This window comes from Lipotes vexillifer, unplaced genomic scaffold (genome assembly GCF_000442215.2).
Source record: "Lipotes vexillifer unplaced genomic scaffold, Lipotes_vexillifer_v1.1 scaffold147, whole genome shotgun sequence".
Taxonomy (NCBI): domain Eukaryota; kingdom Metazoa; phylum Chordata; class Mammalia; order Artiodactyla; family Lipotidae; genus Lipotes; species Lipotes vexillifer.
Window position 1 is genome coordinate 534,098 of NW_006778796.1, and position 17,945 is coordinate 552,042.

General features: G+C 41.5%; 1 protein-coding gene across 2 annotated transcripts in view; it reads left to right on the plus strand.

Annotated features, from left to right (window-relative positions):
- Positions 1-16,532: 16,532 nt before the first annotated feature.
- TDRD6 (tudor domain containing 6) overlaps positions 16,533-17,945 on the plus strand; it is a 12,557-nt gene continuing 11,144 nt past the window's right edge. For both annotated transcript variants that reach the window (XM_007451902.1, XM_007451903.1), the window contains exon 1: positions 16,533-17,944. In XM_007451902.1, the coding sequence (XP_007451964.1) occupies positions 16,533-17,944 (1,412 nt within the window). The remainder of the gene's footprint in view (position 17,945) is intronic.

The following is a 17,945-nucleotide window of genomic DNA, read 5'->3' on the forward strand; positions in this document are numbered from 1 at the left end:
GGGGCACGAACCCGCGTCCCCTGCATCGGCAGGCGGACTCTCAACCACTGCGCCACCAGGGAGGCCCACAAATATACATTATTGAATGCCAGGTAATGTGGAGGAAAGGCTGAACATGGATTCTCAAGGCCTTTATCCTATTTTGGGTTCTCCTCCTGACAAAGTAGTGTAACTATGATCAAGTCCCTTCACTTCTCTTCTCTTGATGTCCATTTCTTTATAAGATGAAGTGACTGAACTCTAGAATCGTAACTTGCATGTACTCGAAGAGAGCCATTATATGAATGTCATGTGAAAAAAATATAGGATTGAAAAACTTATTGGGATTTGTTTTTCCTGGATTTAATGAATTTCTCGTGTTTTAGGATGAGGAAAGTTTTATTCAGGCCTTATAGCAGAACACAAACTTTTTATGTGGCTGGAAATCCTTCCTTCAGTGTAGCAGAGTTCTCTTCCTTCAGGCGACCCTGGACACGTCACCCTGCCTTTCACCTTCAATTACTCCTTCGCACACACAAGAAAAATTAAAATCTTTGACACTATATACAAGACCCTCTCAACCCATTTTTCTAAGCTTTGCATATTACTCGGTACCTGCACCTTACCACCTTGCAAATTCATCGTCCCACTTATTTCTCTGGAGATGCTCTTTACATGGATGCTTCCCAGGCAGTGTTCATTCTGTGCTCTCCGCCGAGCTTTCCTCCCGACACTACCACCCATTCATCTTCACCTTCACTGGGGAAGTCCTACTTTAACATCTAGAATGATCTCTGAAGACTTGAACATCTCCAACACCTCCATGCTCCCATTGCTTCTTCTGTGGATGTCTGTCTGTCTGCATGGATGTGTGTCTGCCTCCCTATACAAATGAACTCTCGCAAGCAAGGGTCATGCAATACATCTCTGTTTCTGTTTGAAACTTCACACAGAAGTCAATTAGAAGGTATTTGTTGAATTCAGAGATTTTTAGGGGTGGAAAGAAAAAGAAACATTTATGTACCCGTGATTATGCCATATGTTGTTTTCCTCTTACCTTCAGAATAATTGTGTCGGGTCAGTAACACTCAATTTCAAGAGATTCTTTACCATGTGCAGTGCTTAACTGCATTTTCAAAAGACCTGTGTCTTTAAACATATGTAATTTTTATAATTTTAAATAAGTATTCATCAGTTTAATAGCTATTCTACAAAAATCTAGAATTTGATAGTTTAAAATAATACAAAATATTTGGTTAGCCAATTAACAGTTAATAAATATGTGATGAGTTTATATTATTCATTTTAGAGTGTATATGAAAATTATATCACTATCTGTATGTACATTTTACCCACTCGAGTGTTTTGTTATTTATGAATCCTGAGGAATACGTGACTTTTTTCTCTCCCCATACTTTACCCCCAACAGGCTGCTGTGATTGTCAACAGCAGCAGGATCCACTTTGAAGGTTTGATAAAAGCAGATGAAGATGCTTAAAGATGTCTGTTTGCTGAAAATAACTGGTAACAAACAGGAATATATGTGAGTAAATATAGTGCATCATCTGATTTTTAAAATAAATGTTTTAAAATGCCTAATGAGTTGTCAAGGGTTTTGTTTTGTCCTAGTGTGGTTTTGTCCTGGTGTGTTTTTGAGTTAAAATGATGATAACAAATTTTAGAGATGGTTTTTAAATCTTAATCTTTACTTTTCAGAATTGAAATAGAAAGTACCTTAATTTAGAATGTCAGACTTGAAATACTTACATTAGCAAAAATAACACCTATACCTTGTCGCTATAAATTTTATTTTATGGGTACTCCCTATTAATCCAGTTCTGCTTATTAATCCAGTTCTGCTCTGACTAAAAAGGATGGGTAACTAATAGTTACAGTGATGGACATGCTCACTGGCTACAGGTAAAAGACGAAAATAAAACTGAAATTAGCTAAATGTTGAAAAATTAGTCCCTTCTTTTCTGACATCATATTCTGCTTTGATTACCATGATACCACTCCCTCCTGTCACTTATATTTTTGTTTCTCCTTATCAGTCTCTATTGGCTGTTTCTTTGCTGCCAAGTCCTTAAATTTTGGTTCTTCAAGGTTCTGTTCTTGGCCCTCTTCTCAAAGTTCACTCTTTCTCTGGGAGGAGCCACACATTTCTGTGACTTTAGCTACTACACTTGGGCTGGTAATTCCCAAACACATAATAGGCAGTCAGTAGATGGTAGATGTTACCATCGTCTGTGTTTCTGGTCCTTACTCACTTATCCAGCTTTACTCATGTTTTCTCAATTGCCAACTTTATCTCTTCACCAGGATGGCCCACAGTCCTTGCGAGCTCAAACTTAACAATATTTAATCAGTAGTTTTTGTTCCAGTCCTTTCTCACCGCCCTTTACAATGTACTCTGCTTCCAGGAGTCTCTCTTGTGCTACACACCTCGTGCTGCAGCCAGGAAACCTCAGGACATCCTTGACTTCTCATTTGTTTACTTACAGTCCGAAATACTTAAACCCATTTATAAAAAAGAAAACTACAGACCAATATCTCTTAGGAATATAGATGCAAAAAAAATCAATGAGCACCACTTTACACCCATTAGGATGGCTATTATTAAAAACACAAAAAACACCAAGTGTTGGTGAAGATGTGGGGAAATTGGAACCCTTGTGCATTGCTGGTGAAAAAATAAAATGACACAACTGCTATACAAGACGGTATGTGGTTTCCTCAAAAAATTAAACATAGAATTATCATATGATCCAACAGTTCCTTGTCTAGATATAAACCAAAAAATTGAGAGCAGAGACTTGAACAGATATTTGTACACCAATATTCATAGCAGCATTTTCATATAAATAAAAGGTGGAAACTATCTAAATGTCCACTGCCAGATGAATGTATGAATGGATAAACAAAATGTGGTATATACATACAATGGGATACTATTCATCCTTAAAATAGGAAGGAAATTCTGAGACACGCTATGACATGGATAAATCTTGAAAACTTTATGCTGAGTGAAATAAACCAGACACAAATTAGCATGTATTATATGATTCTACTTATATGAGATACCTAGAATAATCAAATTCATAGAAACAGAGAGCAGAATAGTGGCTACCAGGGCTGGAATAAGGGAGAATGAGAAGTTAGTATTTAATTGGTACAGTGTTTCAGTCTGGGATGATAAAAAGCTCTGGAGATGGATAGTGGTGACCATTGCACAACAATGTGAATGTAATTAATGTCACTGAACTGTACACTTAAAAATGGTTAAAGTGGTAAGTTTTATGTATATCTTACTATGATAGAAAAAAATCTGGAAAAAGTAAAAAACCCATGAATACAGATGTGAAAAAATATTAGCAAATTGAATTCAGCATTATAAAAAGGATAATACATCATACCTAAGTGGGGTTTATCCCAGGAATACAAGGTTAGTTCAGCATTCAAAAATCAATCAATATAATTCAACTTATTAACAAACAAAATTTATCTCACAGAATGGGAAATGGTATATGATAAAACTCAATATCCTTTCATAATAAGAGCTCTCAGCAAACTAGGAGCAGAATGGAACGTCCTCAACCTGATGAAAGGGATCTAAGTGAAACCTACAGCTAACATAATGCTAGTGAAAAACAGAAGGCTTTCTCCCTAAATCAGGAACAAGAATATCAATTCTCACCATTTCTAGTCAAAACTGTACTGGAGTTATAATGAGGCAAGAAGGAGAATATAATATAATGAGGCAAGAAAGAGAAATAACGGGTATTTATATTGGAAAGGAAGACATAAAACTGCCCTTATTCATAGATGATATAACTGTGTAGAATTGTGCAGATTCCCAAGGAGTCTATAAAAAAGCCTACTAGAATTAAGTGAGTCTTAGAAAATCACCAGATACAAGGTTGATATACAAAAATATAAATATACTGCTATATACTAGCACTGAAAATTGGAAACTAAAATTTTTAAAAATCAGTGTCATTTACAATAACATCAAAAAACATGCAAAACTTAGGGATTAATCTAACAAACTATATGCAAGACTTGTTCACTGAAAACTATAAAACAGTGCTGAGAGAAACTAAAGAAGACTTCAATTAACGGAAAGATAAACCATGTCAATGGACTGGAAAACTCAATATTGCTCAGCAGTCAATTCTCAAATTGATCTCTATCTACAATGCAATCCTAATAAAAATCCCAACAGGATTTTTTTTCAGAAACTGACAAGTGTATTTTTTTTTTTTTTTTGGCTGCAATGGGTCTTTGTTGCTGCACGCAGGCTTTCTCTAGTTCTGGCAAGTGGGGGATACTCTTTGTTGCAGTGCATGGGCTTCTCATTGCAGTGGCTTCTCTTGTGCAGCATGGGCTCTAGGCATGCAGGCTTCAGGAATTGCAGGATGTGGGCTCAGTAGTTGCAGTGTGTGGGCTCTAGAGCACACGGGCTTCAGTAGTTGCAGCATGTGGGCTTAGTAGTTGTGGCTCGCAGGCTCTAGAGCACAGGCTCAGTAGTTGTGATGTATGGACTTAGTTGCTCCACGGCATGTGGGACCTTCCCAGACCAGGGATCGAACCTGTGTCCCCTGCACTGACAGGTGGATTCTTAACCACTGCACCACCAGAGAAGTCCTCTGACAAGTGTATTCTAAAATAAATATGGAAAAGCAAAGACCTTGAATAGCCAAAACAATTTTGAGGAAAAAGAATAAAGTTGAAGGATTAGCACTACTTAATTTCCAATCTGACTTTTAAGCAGTTTGGATAATAATCAAGACTGTGTGATATTGACATAAAAGACAGATACAGAATAGAGAGTCAAGGAATAGACCCACTCGCATATGGTCAATTAATATTTGGCAAAAGTGCCAAGGTAATTTAATTAGGAAAGTATACTCTGCTACAAATGGCACTAGAACAATTAGATATCCACATGCAAAAATAAAACAAAACCCTTAATCCTTCTCTCACAGCATAGTCAAAATTAAATCAACATGGATCATAGACCTAAAAACAAAAGCTAAAATTTTAAAACTCCTAGAGGAAAGCTTGGAGGTGTTTTTTTATTTTTGTTTTTTTAACCTTAGTTTGGGCAAAGATTTCTTGGGACTCAAAAACTACCACCTAGAAAACAGTATGTAAATAACTTGACTTCATCAAAATTACAAACTTTTTTCTTCAAAAGACACTATTAAGAAAATTACAAGCCGGAGGGGATTGGTTCAAGATGGCGGAGTAGAAGGACGTCCTCTCACTCCCTCTTGCAAGAGCACCACAATCACAACTAACTGCTGAACAATCATTGACAGGAAGACACTATAACTCACCAAAAAAGATACCCCATATTCAAAGACAAAGGAGAAGCCACAATAAGATGGCAGGAGGGGCGCAATCACAATAAAATCAAATCCCATTAACAGCTGGGTGGGTGACTCACAGACTGGAGAACACTTATACCACAGAAGTCCACCCACTGGAGTGAAGGTTGTGAGCCCCACGTCAGGCTTCCCAAGCTGGGGGTCCAGAAATGGGAGGAGGAATTCCTAGAGGATCAGACTTTGAGGGCTAGCGGGATTTGATTACAGGACTTCGACAGGACTAGGGGAAGCAGAGACTCCACTCTTGGAGGGCACACACGGAGTAGTGTGTGCATTGGGGCCCAGGGGAAGGAGCAGTGACCCCATAGGAGACTGAACCAGAACTACCTGCTAGTGTTGGAGGGTCTCCTAGAGAGGGAGGGGGTGGCTGTGTCTCACCATGAGAACAAGGACACTGGCAGAAGAAGTTCTGGGACATGCTCCTTGGCGTGAGCCCTCCAGGAGTCTGACATTAGCCCCACCAAAGAGCCCAGGTAGGCTCCAGTGTTGGGTCACCTCAGCCCAAACAACCAACAGGGAGGGAACCCAGCCCCACCCATCAGCAGACAAGCAGATTAAAGTTTTACTGAGCTCTGCCCACCAGAGCAACAGCCAGCTCTACCCACCACCAGTCCCTCCCATCAGGAAACTTGCACAAGCCTCTTAGATAGCCTCATCCACCAGAGGGCAGACAGCAGAAGCAAGAAGAAATACAATCCTGTGCCCTGTGGAACAAAAAACACATTCACAGAAAGATAGACAAGATGAAAAAGCACAGGGCTATGTACCAGATTAAGGAACAAGATAAAACTTCAGAAAAACAACTAAATGAAGTGGAGATAGGCAACTTTCCAGAAAAAGAATTCAGAATAATGATAGTGAAGATGATCCAGGACCTTGGAAAAAGGGTGGAGGCGAAGATCGAGAAGATGCAAGAAATGTTTAACAGAGACCTAGAAGAATTAAAGAACAAACAAACAGAGATGAACAATACAATAACTAAATGAAAACTACACTAGAAGGACTCAATAGCAGAATAACTGAGGCAGAAGAACGGATAAGTGACCTAGAAGACAGAAAGGTGGAATTCACCGCTGTGGTACAGAATGAAGAAAAAAGAATGAAAAGAAACGAAAACAGCCTAAGAGATCTCTGGGACAACATTAAACGCAATGACACTCACATTATAGGGGTCCCAGAAGGACAAGAGAGAGAGAAAGGACCCAAGAAAATATCTGAAGAGATTATAGTTGAAAACGTCCCTAACATGGGAAAGGAAATAGCTACCCAAGTCCAGGAAGCACAGAGAGTCCCATACAGGCTAAACCCAAGGAGAAACACGCCAAGACACACAGTAATCAAACAGGCAAAAATTAAAGACAAAGAACAATTATTGAAAGTAGCAAGGGAAAAATGACAAATAGCATACAAGGGAACTCCCATAAGGTTAACAGCTGATTTCTCAGCAGAAACTCCACAAGCCAGAAGGGAGTGGCATGACATATTTAAAGTGATGAAAGGGAAGAACCTACAGCCAAGATTACTCTACCCAGCAATGATCTCATTCAGATTTGATGGAGAAATCAAAAGGTTTACAGACAAGCAAATGCTAAGAGAATTCAGCCCCACTAAACCAGCTCTACAACAAATGCTAAAGGAACTCTCTAAGTGGGAAACACAAGAGAAGAAAGGGACCTACACAAACAAACCCAAAACAAATAAGAAAATGGTAATAGGAACATACATATCGATAATTACCTTAAACGTGAATGGATTAAATACTCCAACCAAAAGACACAGGCTCTCTGAATGGATACAGAAACAAGACCCGTGTATATGCTGTCTACAAGAGACCCACTTCAGACCTAGGGACACATACAGACTGAAAGTGAGGGGATGGATAAAGATATTCCATGCAAATGGAAATCAAAAGAAAGCTGGAGTAGCAATACTCATATCTGATAAAATAGACTTTAAAATAAAGAATGTTTCAAGACACAAGAAAGGACACTACATAATGATCAAGGGATCAATTCAAGAAGAAGATATAACAATTATAAATATATATGTACCCAACATAGGAGCACCTCAATACATTAGGCAACTGCTAACAGCTACAAAAGAGGAAAGCAACAGTAATACAATAATAGTGGGGGACTTTAACATCTAACTTACACCAGTGGACAGATCATCCAAACAGATAATTAATAAGGAAACAGAAGCTTTAAATGACACAATAGACCAGATAGATTTAATTGATATTTATAGGACACTCCATGAAAAGCTGCAGATTACACTTTCTTCTCAAGTGCGCATGGAACATTCTCCAGGAGAGATCACATCTTGGTTCAAGCCTCAGTAAATTTAAGAAATTTGAAATCATATCAAGCATCTTTTCTGACCACAATGCTATGAGATTAGAAATCAATTACAGGGAAAAAACGTAAAAAATACAAACACATGGAGGCTAAACAATATATTACTAAATAACCAAGAGATCACTGAAGAAATCAAAGAGAAAAGCAAAAACTACGTAGAGACAAATGACAATGAAAACAGGACGATCCAAAACCTAGGGGATGCAGCAAAAGTAGTACTAAGAGGGAAGTTTATAGCAATACAAGCCTACCTTAAGAAACAGGAAACATCTCAAATAATCTAACCTTACACCTAAAGGAACTAGAGAAAGAAGAACAAACAAAACCCAAAGTTAGCATAAAGAAAGAAATCATAAATATCAGAGCAGAAATAAATGAAATAGAAACAAAGAAAACAATAGCAAAGGTAAATAAAACTAAAAGCTGGTTCCTTGAGAAGATAAACAAAATTGATAAACCATTAGCCAGACTCATCAAGAAAATAAGGGAGAAGACTCAAATCAATAAAGGAGAAGTTACAACAGACACCACAGAAATACAAAGCATCATAAGAGACTACTACAAGCAACTCTATGCCAATAAAATGGACAACCTGGAAGAAATGGACAAATTCTTAGAAAGGTATACCCTTCCAAGGCTGAACCAGGAAGAAATAGAAAATATGAACAGACCAATCACAAGTAATGAAATTGAAACTGTGATTAAAAATCTTCCAACAAACAAAAGCTTAAGTTGACTAGAAGAACCCACTTCAAAATTGGGCTTTTTTCCTGTGATCTGCACAGAGAGCAGGCTGTCACTGTGGTAACCCAGGTGTTCTCGGACAGACTGAATCTCCTCGGGGCTCAAGAACTTGCGCTGCAGCTGAAATTCAAGATATCAGAGGATTAGGCCACGCTTTTTCTACCGTATGGTGGTGTACTATGTCCCCCTCACAGGTGTCAAACGCTCACGTCTGCAGTAAGCGCATGACAGCAGGAGATCGCAGACGTTGCCTCGTGCCACACGTTCGGTTTCTCACTGATCAGGACCCTGGAGTGTAACTTCTGTCTACGTGTTTATGTTGAGCCTGCCCCTTGGAGAGTTTTATCAAATATCTGTCTATTAGGTACAAGGCACTGTGCGAGGCATTGTGGAGATTGTAATGATTATGATTATCAAGATGAATCGGACATGCTGAAGAGGCTGTTGAATGGAATCGAAGCCTGTGGCGGGGGAGCATGCCCACAGTAAAGATGCTAGAAATGAAATACGCAGTAGAGAAAGAGAACCACGGGGGGAGGGAAATGCTTTCTATGTTCCTTGGGAAGAAGCAGCAGACAGGAAAGGTCGGGAAGAAGCTGGGGGTGCTACCTCTATGTCCGACAATTATGGAACCGCTACATAAACCACAGTCCATCTAGAGCACTGAACGCCGTTCCATAATTAGTAAGAAAGTGGGTCAATACACTAAGATGGATAATGTCAAAGACAGCTAAAGGTGGGGGAAAGAGCTAGTGACTGAACACTGTATACATACGACCTTATTTACATTAAAAAATGTGTATACACACACACAAAACACACTTGTAAATACATAAAAAGAAGTCCGAACAGCCACACCAAAAAATGTATTGGTGGCTCCCGCTGGGGAGGAAAGTGTAAGCAAGGCCTGAGATGTCACTTTATATTCTTCAGTCTTAACTGAATTTTTATGAACATCCCATATTTTGGAATAAAAGATGGAAGAACTTTAACTAAAGAGAAAAATAAGAAAGGGTAGGTGTGAAGAAACTGAGGCCCTAGGTCATGTACAGATCAATGGTATAACAGCTATTGTGGTATAACACTTCTCACACAAGAAAATTTCAGCATTGGAGAAGAATGGAGAACCATAAATACCTCTATTTAATGTTAATATTTCTAATGAATTGTCAGAAAAGGATTTCCCCCTCCAACCTATTCTAGCCTCCCACCCAAAAGCTGAGGAAAATACAGGCAACTGCCCTTCACTTAGGCCTAAGATTCGTGTCCACTAAGAGATGCCTCAGTGGTCACCACTAGTACTGAGACCAAAATATGTCCCAACCCACATGGGCCCAAGCTGAGTCTCTTCAGAGGAGATTGATTTCAGAGGTTTCGTCCTTCGAGGCATCTGGTTTCTCCCATGCAGAGCCCTTCTCAACTTGTTTCCTAGTTGAGTGACACTGATCACCTCACCTTCAGGGTTGTTATTTCTCCCAGATTCTCTCTGTATCGTCTGACAAAAGAGATACTGGGTTTAGTCACCCAAGGCTTAAATTCCCAGCAAAGAAGGTCGTCTACAAACATACCTCTTTTACTTCCACAAGACCAGAAAGAGTCAGGGCTGAACACAGCTTAGATGCCGTCTTCACTTTGCTATTGTTAACTGCTAAGAGGAAAACCCCAGTTAATAGCTTTATAGGCCAAAGCAGGAAAAATAATAAAGGCTCTCTCCTATTCAGGTCAGCAGGCATTAAAACAACAATAACCTATTCTGTTCAATATATATATATTTTAGTGATAATATTTTAATTGGACAACTCCTTTTGGTTGTTCAAAGTGCTCTTACTGATGCTCTTAAGTGTCAGGAAACCGGCTCGGTTCTTTGTGGCTGTCTGGAGGGGTGGGATAGGGAGGGTGGGAGGGAGGGAGACAAAGAGGGAAGAGATATGGGAACATATATATATGTATAACTGACTCACTCTGTTATAAAGCAGAAACTAACACACCATTGTAAAGCAATTATACCCCAATAAAGATGTTAAAAAAAATAAAAATAAAAAAATAAAAAAATAAAAAAAAATAAAAAAAAAAAGAAGATGTGGTACATATATACAATGGAATATTACTCAGCCATAAAAAGGAACGAAATTGGGTCATTTGTAGAGACATGGATGAATCTAGAGACTGTCGTACAGAGTGAAGTATGTCCAAAAGAGAAAAACAAATATCGTATATTAACGCATATATGTGGAACCTAGAAAAATGGTACAGATGAACCGGTTTGCAGGGCAGAAATTGAGACACAGATGCAGAGAACAAATGTATGGACACCAAGTGGGGAGAGCGGTGCAGGGGGAGTGTGACTAACTGGGAGATTGGAATTGACATGTATACACTGATATGTATAAGATGGATAACTAAAAAAAAAAAAGAAAATTAAAAGCCATTCACTGAGAGAAAATATACACAGAACACATATCTGATAATAAAACATGTATCTGGAATATATAAGAACTGTTACAACTCAAAAATAAGGTGACAATACCTTTAAGAATGGGCAAAGGAGTTGATCAGATACTTTACCAAGGAAGACAGATGATGGCAGAGACACACATGAAGAATATTCAACATCATTAAAAATTACAAATTAAAACCACAATTAGATACCACTACAGACAAGAATGGCTAAAATGAAAAAGCCTGACAATATCCAGTGCTGATGAGGATGCAGAACAGTTTATATGTTGTTGGTGGGAATGTAGAATGATGGTATTTTGGAAAATAATTTGACAGTTTCTTATAATGTTAACATACATTTACTATATGACCCAGCAATCCTACTCCTAGTATTTACCCAAGAGAAATGAAAACTTACGTCAACACAAAAACATGTACATGAATGTTTACACAGTTATATGGATAATCACCCCAAACTGGAAATAACCTGAAAGTCCATTATCTAGCGAATAAATGTATGTCTATACGTGAAAAACTATTCAATCATAAAAATAAACTATTGATACAGACAACATGGATGAATTTAAAGGCATTATGCTAAATGATGGAGGTAGACACAAGAGGCTACAAACTGTATGGTTCCATTTATATGAATTTGGGAAACGGCAAAATGATAGGGACAGTTGTTACCAGGGACAGACGTTGCCAGGGACTGTGGTTGCCAGGAACTGAGCCCATGATGGAGGGAGGGGATAATCTGCAAAGAAGCATTAGGAAACTATTTGGATAATACAAATGTTTTATATTTTATCTGTGGTGGTATACCTTTACAACTATATATATTTGTACATTTGTGGTGATGTGCATTTATATTGTATACAAATGCACACTGTATACTGTACACAAATATGTAATTGTGTACACTTGTCAAAACATCAAACTACACAATTTAAAAAATGAGTTTTACTCTATGTAAATTATGCCTCAGTAAACCTAAGTTTTAAAAAATCTAATTTAAGATTTTTTAACCTTTAACTTAGTAGAACTAAGAAAGTATTTTACATTTTTATTTTATTTAACTACTAATCACTCTAGTTTGTTATATGCCTGCTGTGGTGGGACCTTTATCTATATTGTGTCATTTAATCTTCATAATAAAGTCAGGTATAATTCCATTTTTATAGATGAGAAAACTAACTTAGAAAAGTACATTGTCCATGTCATCCTGCAATGAGAACCAGGGACTTTTTATGGGGTTTTTTGCATCTCAAGTATTTATTCAATGCACACACGTTAACTGTACTTAACTCATGCTTCAGAACTTTCCTATAAGGTCTGTGTCTTAAACCCATTTTCAGATGTGGAAAGAAGAGGACAGATAAATAACTTTCCTTGGTTTGCTCCTCCTACTCTAATTGACCCCGTATAATGGCATAGTCTTGAATTATTTGTGTGTGTGTGTATATTCTAATAAAACTTTAGCTATGGACACTGAAATCTGAATTTCATAGGATGTTTTTAAAACTTCATTTTGAAATCATTTTAGATTCACATAAAGTTGCAAAAAATGTCCAGGGAAGTCCCATGCACCTTTCACCCAGTCCTCCCCAATGATAACATCTTCCAATCTTGAGTAACTGTAGTATACAATCAAAACCAGGAAAATGGCATTGGTATAACCCACAGATTCAGATTTTACCAGTTTTACAAGTGTGTGTGGGTGTCTGGTTCTATGCAATTTTATTACCTTCTTAAATTCATATAAACCACCACCATATTCAAGACACAGAACAGTGCCCTCTTGCTATCCCTTTATAGCCACTCATCCCCTCTCCCCTCATCCCTAATTCCTGGCAACCACTAATTTGTCCTCTATCACTGTACTTTTGTTAATTCAAGAATAGTATATAAATTGATTCATACAGTATGTGATCTTTGGGGATTTTTTTTTTCTCACTCATCATAATTCCCTTGAGAACCTTCCAAGTTGATCCATGTGTCAAGAGTTCATTTACTCTTCCTTGTTATTGTTGAGTCATATCTCATGGCATGTATGTACTACAGTTTGTTTAACCATTTACCCAGTGTACATCCGGGTTGTTTCCAGGTTGGTGTTATTAGGAATATAGCTGCTATCAACATTTACGTAGAGGTTTTTGCATGGACATAGTTTTCATTTTTCTGGGATAAATGCCCAGGAGTGCAATTGCTAGGTCATATGGCAAGTACATATTTAGTTTTTAAAAAGTGGCCTCTACCATTTTACATTCCCACCAGCAATCGGAATGATCTAGTTTCTCCGCATTCTGTTCCGTGTCGATATTTATCACTGTTGCTTTAGTTTAGTCATTATCCTAGGTTGTCATGATATATGCTTGTGGTTTTAATGTTTTTCCCTAATGGCTAATGATGTTGAACATCTGTTCATATTGCTCTTGCCATCTGTATATCCTCTTCAGTGAAATGTCTCTTCATATCTTTTGCCCATTTTCAATTTTGTTTTACTGTTAAGTTTTGAGAGTACTTTATATACTGTAGATGCAAGTCCTTTGTCAAACATGTGGTTTGCAAGTATTTTTTCCCTGTCTTTCCTTTTAGCTTGTCCTTTCATTCTCTTAACAGGGTATTTCTCACTTGAATAATTTTTTAAAAATTTTTATTAGACAGTAATTTTCTAAGTAAGCATCTTTAAACAGGGCTAATTAGTGGTTAGAAACTACAGAGTCTAAAGTGTACATGTTTCTGCTTAGAGTTCTCCATATACAGATATGATAGCACAGAATAAATGATTCATATGTTTTGCCCAATTTCTCTTCATTTTTTTCATAAAAAAATGCTGAAATAACTCACAATATAGTGTCCAAATATCTCTCAGAAACATTCTATCCCTCACCTTATCCTTTTCTCTTTTAACCCTTAAATATCTGTAAAAGGATCGGATTACTTCCTCTCACTTTTTCTGAGGCCAAGGCCCTCAAAGCCTAAGAGGAGGGAAGTTTTGTGCTTTCATGTTAGGAAATCATCATTAATTTATTAAGCTTCACTGAGGTTGTAAATAAAAGTCATTTGTAACAGTTGATACCACTTCTTCAGACTACTGGTGTCTTATTAAGGATTATTTTTTTAATTAAAAAAATTTTTTTTCGCCGCACCACATGGCTTGTGGGATGTTAGTTCCCCAGCCAGGGATCAAACCTGGGCCCTCGGCAGTGAAAGTGCAGAGTCCTAACCACTGGACAGCCAGGGAATTCCCTAATTAAAAAAAAGAAGACGGAAGTTTTTTTATGGAACTCAAGATATTTTGCTTAATAAAGTATGGGAAATATAGAGCAGGAGTTTAATCTTCACAGTGCCATGGTCTGATTTTTTAAAGATCCCTGTCCAGCAGCAGAGCAAGACAGAGCAAAGTAAAGCTACCTATCCCAGTTGCAGCAGAGGCAGGACACTGGAAATATCTGGGAGGATGTGAGGAACGGCTCCGATCAGCCCATCAGCTACACGATACACCTTGACATTGAGCATTAGAGGCTCTGAGTTACAGAAAAAGGGTGGGGGGCAAGTTAAACAGGAAACAGAATTCATTTGCTTAGATTGTTGTCTACAACGCTGTGGTCTCTGTAAGAGCTGGGTTATACAGCTTGAACTGAAATAGAAGATTAGTTGAAACCATGATTCCATGTTGGATCAAACAATCCCAAATGACAGTAAGACCATTTTATAATGAACTCCTTCCTTCCATCATCAAGGATATAGTGCCAGATTATCTCCTTTTTTGTTGTTGCTAAACATTTATTGTGTGCTAACCAAAAGTTCAGCACTGTGTGGGGCACTGAGAATACAAAAATAAATGAGAAGAGTTCCTGCTTTCAAGAAGTTCACACTCTGGTAGAACAGAGCAAAAGGAAACAATTGCAAGATGTGATAGATAATATAATAGAGGCAGGTAAAAGGGGGGAATAATCAATTCTGCCTGGGAATAGTAAAGTCATGAGGAAGAGACATTTGAGCTAGAACTTGCCAGATGCGTTTAAACCAAATGTTTATTTTTCTTCCATTATTAATGTAAAACATTAGAGAAAATTTGGAAAATTGAACTGAGTTTTCTAGGATGAGTTTATCAGGTAAAAGTCTAACATTCTAGAGAAATCAAAATCATTCCTTCATATATTCATTCAGCGAGTATTTATTGCCTCAGCCCCCTGCTCCACTCCAGGAATGCAACAAACAGTTCTTGCCACAAGGCACTTTCAAGCTGGTGGGATGACAGAGTGATCAAAGACAACTGCCACACAATGTGAAACTGCATAGCAAGCATGAGAGGCTTTGGAAGCACCTGGCAACCTCTAATCTGGATAGACTGAAGACACTGAGATTTACACTTGTCAGGCCAGAGTTATATTAAGCACTGTCTTGATTTCATCTATTATTAAATTTGATGACATTTCAAAATGTGAAAAAGTGAAGTGGAAAAGTATGAGAAACCCCTAGGACTGTGCCTAACTTCGCCAATGAACAAACATTTCAGCACAAATGTAGTAACTCTGGGAGTTACGCCTAGTTTGCCTGCACTTTTCCATTCCCCTTCCCGTTGACAAACAGAGTCTCCTAAGGGTTACCTTGGTAAGATTTAGGTGGGAAAAAGAACGACAGTCCAGCCAAGAGGCCCTCCGCCATAGCAGATGCAGCAAGCATTGGAAGTCATGTTTCTTCCAAAACTCTTTACCTCCTTCTCTGAGCCCAGTTCTGTGCTAGCTCCGTGCGTAAATGAAGACTAAACGCCTGCAAAGTGGGCAAACGAAACAGCAAAGAAACTCACACCGGGTAATCGTGGGGAAAGAAACATTTAACAGTCTTCATATACTCTCATACTTTAATTTAACCTTTATCACAACTGTATCCATCCACGCGATCAAAAAGGTTCATAGAAGAGACGGTCAGCGACCTGCTCGAGGCCACAACGCTGAGAGCACACAGCCAACGCCCTGCCCCGGGGGCGCAAGCGCCACCGCGCGGCCCGCAGCGGGAGAGCCCAGGGCCTCCGAGAATTCCGGCCCAACACCCAGAACGTGCGGTGGGCGCCTCCGTTTCTCCTCCCCGCTTCTTCAATGGCTAGCACCGCGCCGGGCTCGCCGGGCTTCGTCGGTCTCAGCCGGACGGCCGAAAAGGAGGCCCCTGCGTGGTCTGGGCCTCGTCGCCGCCCCAGGCCCGGCCGACTCCCTGCGTGCTCCAGAGTCGAAGGCGCTCTGAGAAGAGGGCAGGTGGCGTCCGGATCCCGCCACGTCTCGGCCTTCGAGGCCCCTCCTGCGCCCCCCAGCACAGGTCCGCGCCGCCGCCCCGGGGCCCGGTTCCGCCCCACCGCCCACGCAGGCCCGCCCGCCGCCCGCGGCCAGAAGCCGGGCCACCTCGCGCTACAAATGCCTGCGCGGCGGCGCAACCGTGGGCGGTTGGTCGGGTCGCAGGGTCTTACCAGTCAGCGCGAGTCCGGGAGGCCCGAAGGCGGCGTTGCGGCGGGGTCGCCCGGCTAGGTGTCCTTCCCAGTCCGTGTGTCCTGCGAGCCCGAGTCTGCGGGGCTCTCCTTCCAGCGGCGCGGGGGCTTCGCGGGCCGGGCGGCGCGGCAGAGATGTGCTCGACGCCGGGGCTGCCGACGCCGGGGGCCTCGCTGGTGCTGCGGGTGTCCTTCGTGGACGTACAGCCCGCGGTGATCCCCGTGAAGCTCTGGGGGCTGGTGGGCGAGCGGCGGGACGAGTACGTGAGGCTGAGCCGGGAGATCCAGGAAGCGGCGGCGGCCGCGCACGGCCCATGGGCGCTGGGCGGCACCTCGGCCTCGCCGGGTGAGCTGTGCCTGGTGCAGGCAGGTCTGCTGTGGCACCGCGGCCACGTGGTCAGCCGGCAGGCGCAGGAGAGCCGCGTCTTCCTGCTGGACGAGGGTCGCACCATCACGGTCGGCGCGGGCTCGCTGGCGCCTGGACGCAGCGAGTTCTTCCACCTGCCGTCGGAGGTGCTGGGCTGCGTGCTGGCTGGCCTGGTGCCTGCGGGTGGCGGCGGCGGCGTGGGCGGGGCCGAACCACAGCACTGGGCTGCCAGCGCCGTGGACTTCCTTAGCAACCTGCAGGGCAAGGAGGTGCACGGACGGGTCCTGGACGTGCTGTTGCTCCACCGCCTGGTCCTCCTGGAGGTGCCCGAGCTATACCAGCAGATGCAGGAGCTCGGCCTGGCCCGGCAGGTGCCTGACAGCCTTTTCCGCTCCCTGCTCAAGCGCTACCTCTCGGCTACCGCGGCTGTCCTGGGCCCCGGGGCCCCGGTCGTCCCGCGAATCCCGCCCAAGCAGGAGCAGGCTGGCCTGGATTACTTCTACCCCCAGCTGCAGCTGGGTGTGACGGAGCCCATGGTGGTCACCCAGGTGTGCCATCCCCACCGCATTCACTGCCAGCTCCGCAGCCTCTCGCAGGAGGTCCACCGCCTCTCCGAGAGCATGGCCCAGATATATAGGGGTTCCCCCGGGACAGGGGATGAGAACTATACCAGTGCCACCTGGGAGGAGAGGGAAGAGAGCCCAGACAAGCCGGGCTCTCCGTGCGCATCCTGCGGGTTGGATGGACATTGGTACAGAGCGCTCTTGCTTGAGACTTTCCGGCCCCAGCGCTGTGCCCAGGTACTTCATGTGGACTATGGAAGGAAGGAGTTAGTGAGTTGTAACAGCCTTCGCTACTTGCTGCCCGAATATTTTCGAATACCCGTGGTGACATACCCTTGCGCTTTGTACGGACTCTGGGATGGTGGCAGAGGCTGGTCTCGGTCACAGGTCGGTGACCTGAAGGCACTGTTTCTGGGCCAGGCAGTGAACGCGAAGATTGAATTTTACTCTTCCTTTGAGCATGTGTATTACGTCACCCTGTATGGAGAAGATGGGATTAATCTTAACTGTGTGTTCGGAGTACAGTCCTGTTGCTTGGCTGACCGATTCCTTCAGAGGCAGGGAATAGAGGAGGAGGAGGGGGGCGGGGAGGAGGAACCGGAAACAGCTTTTCAGTCT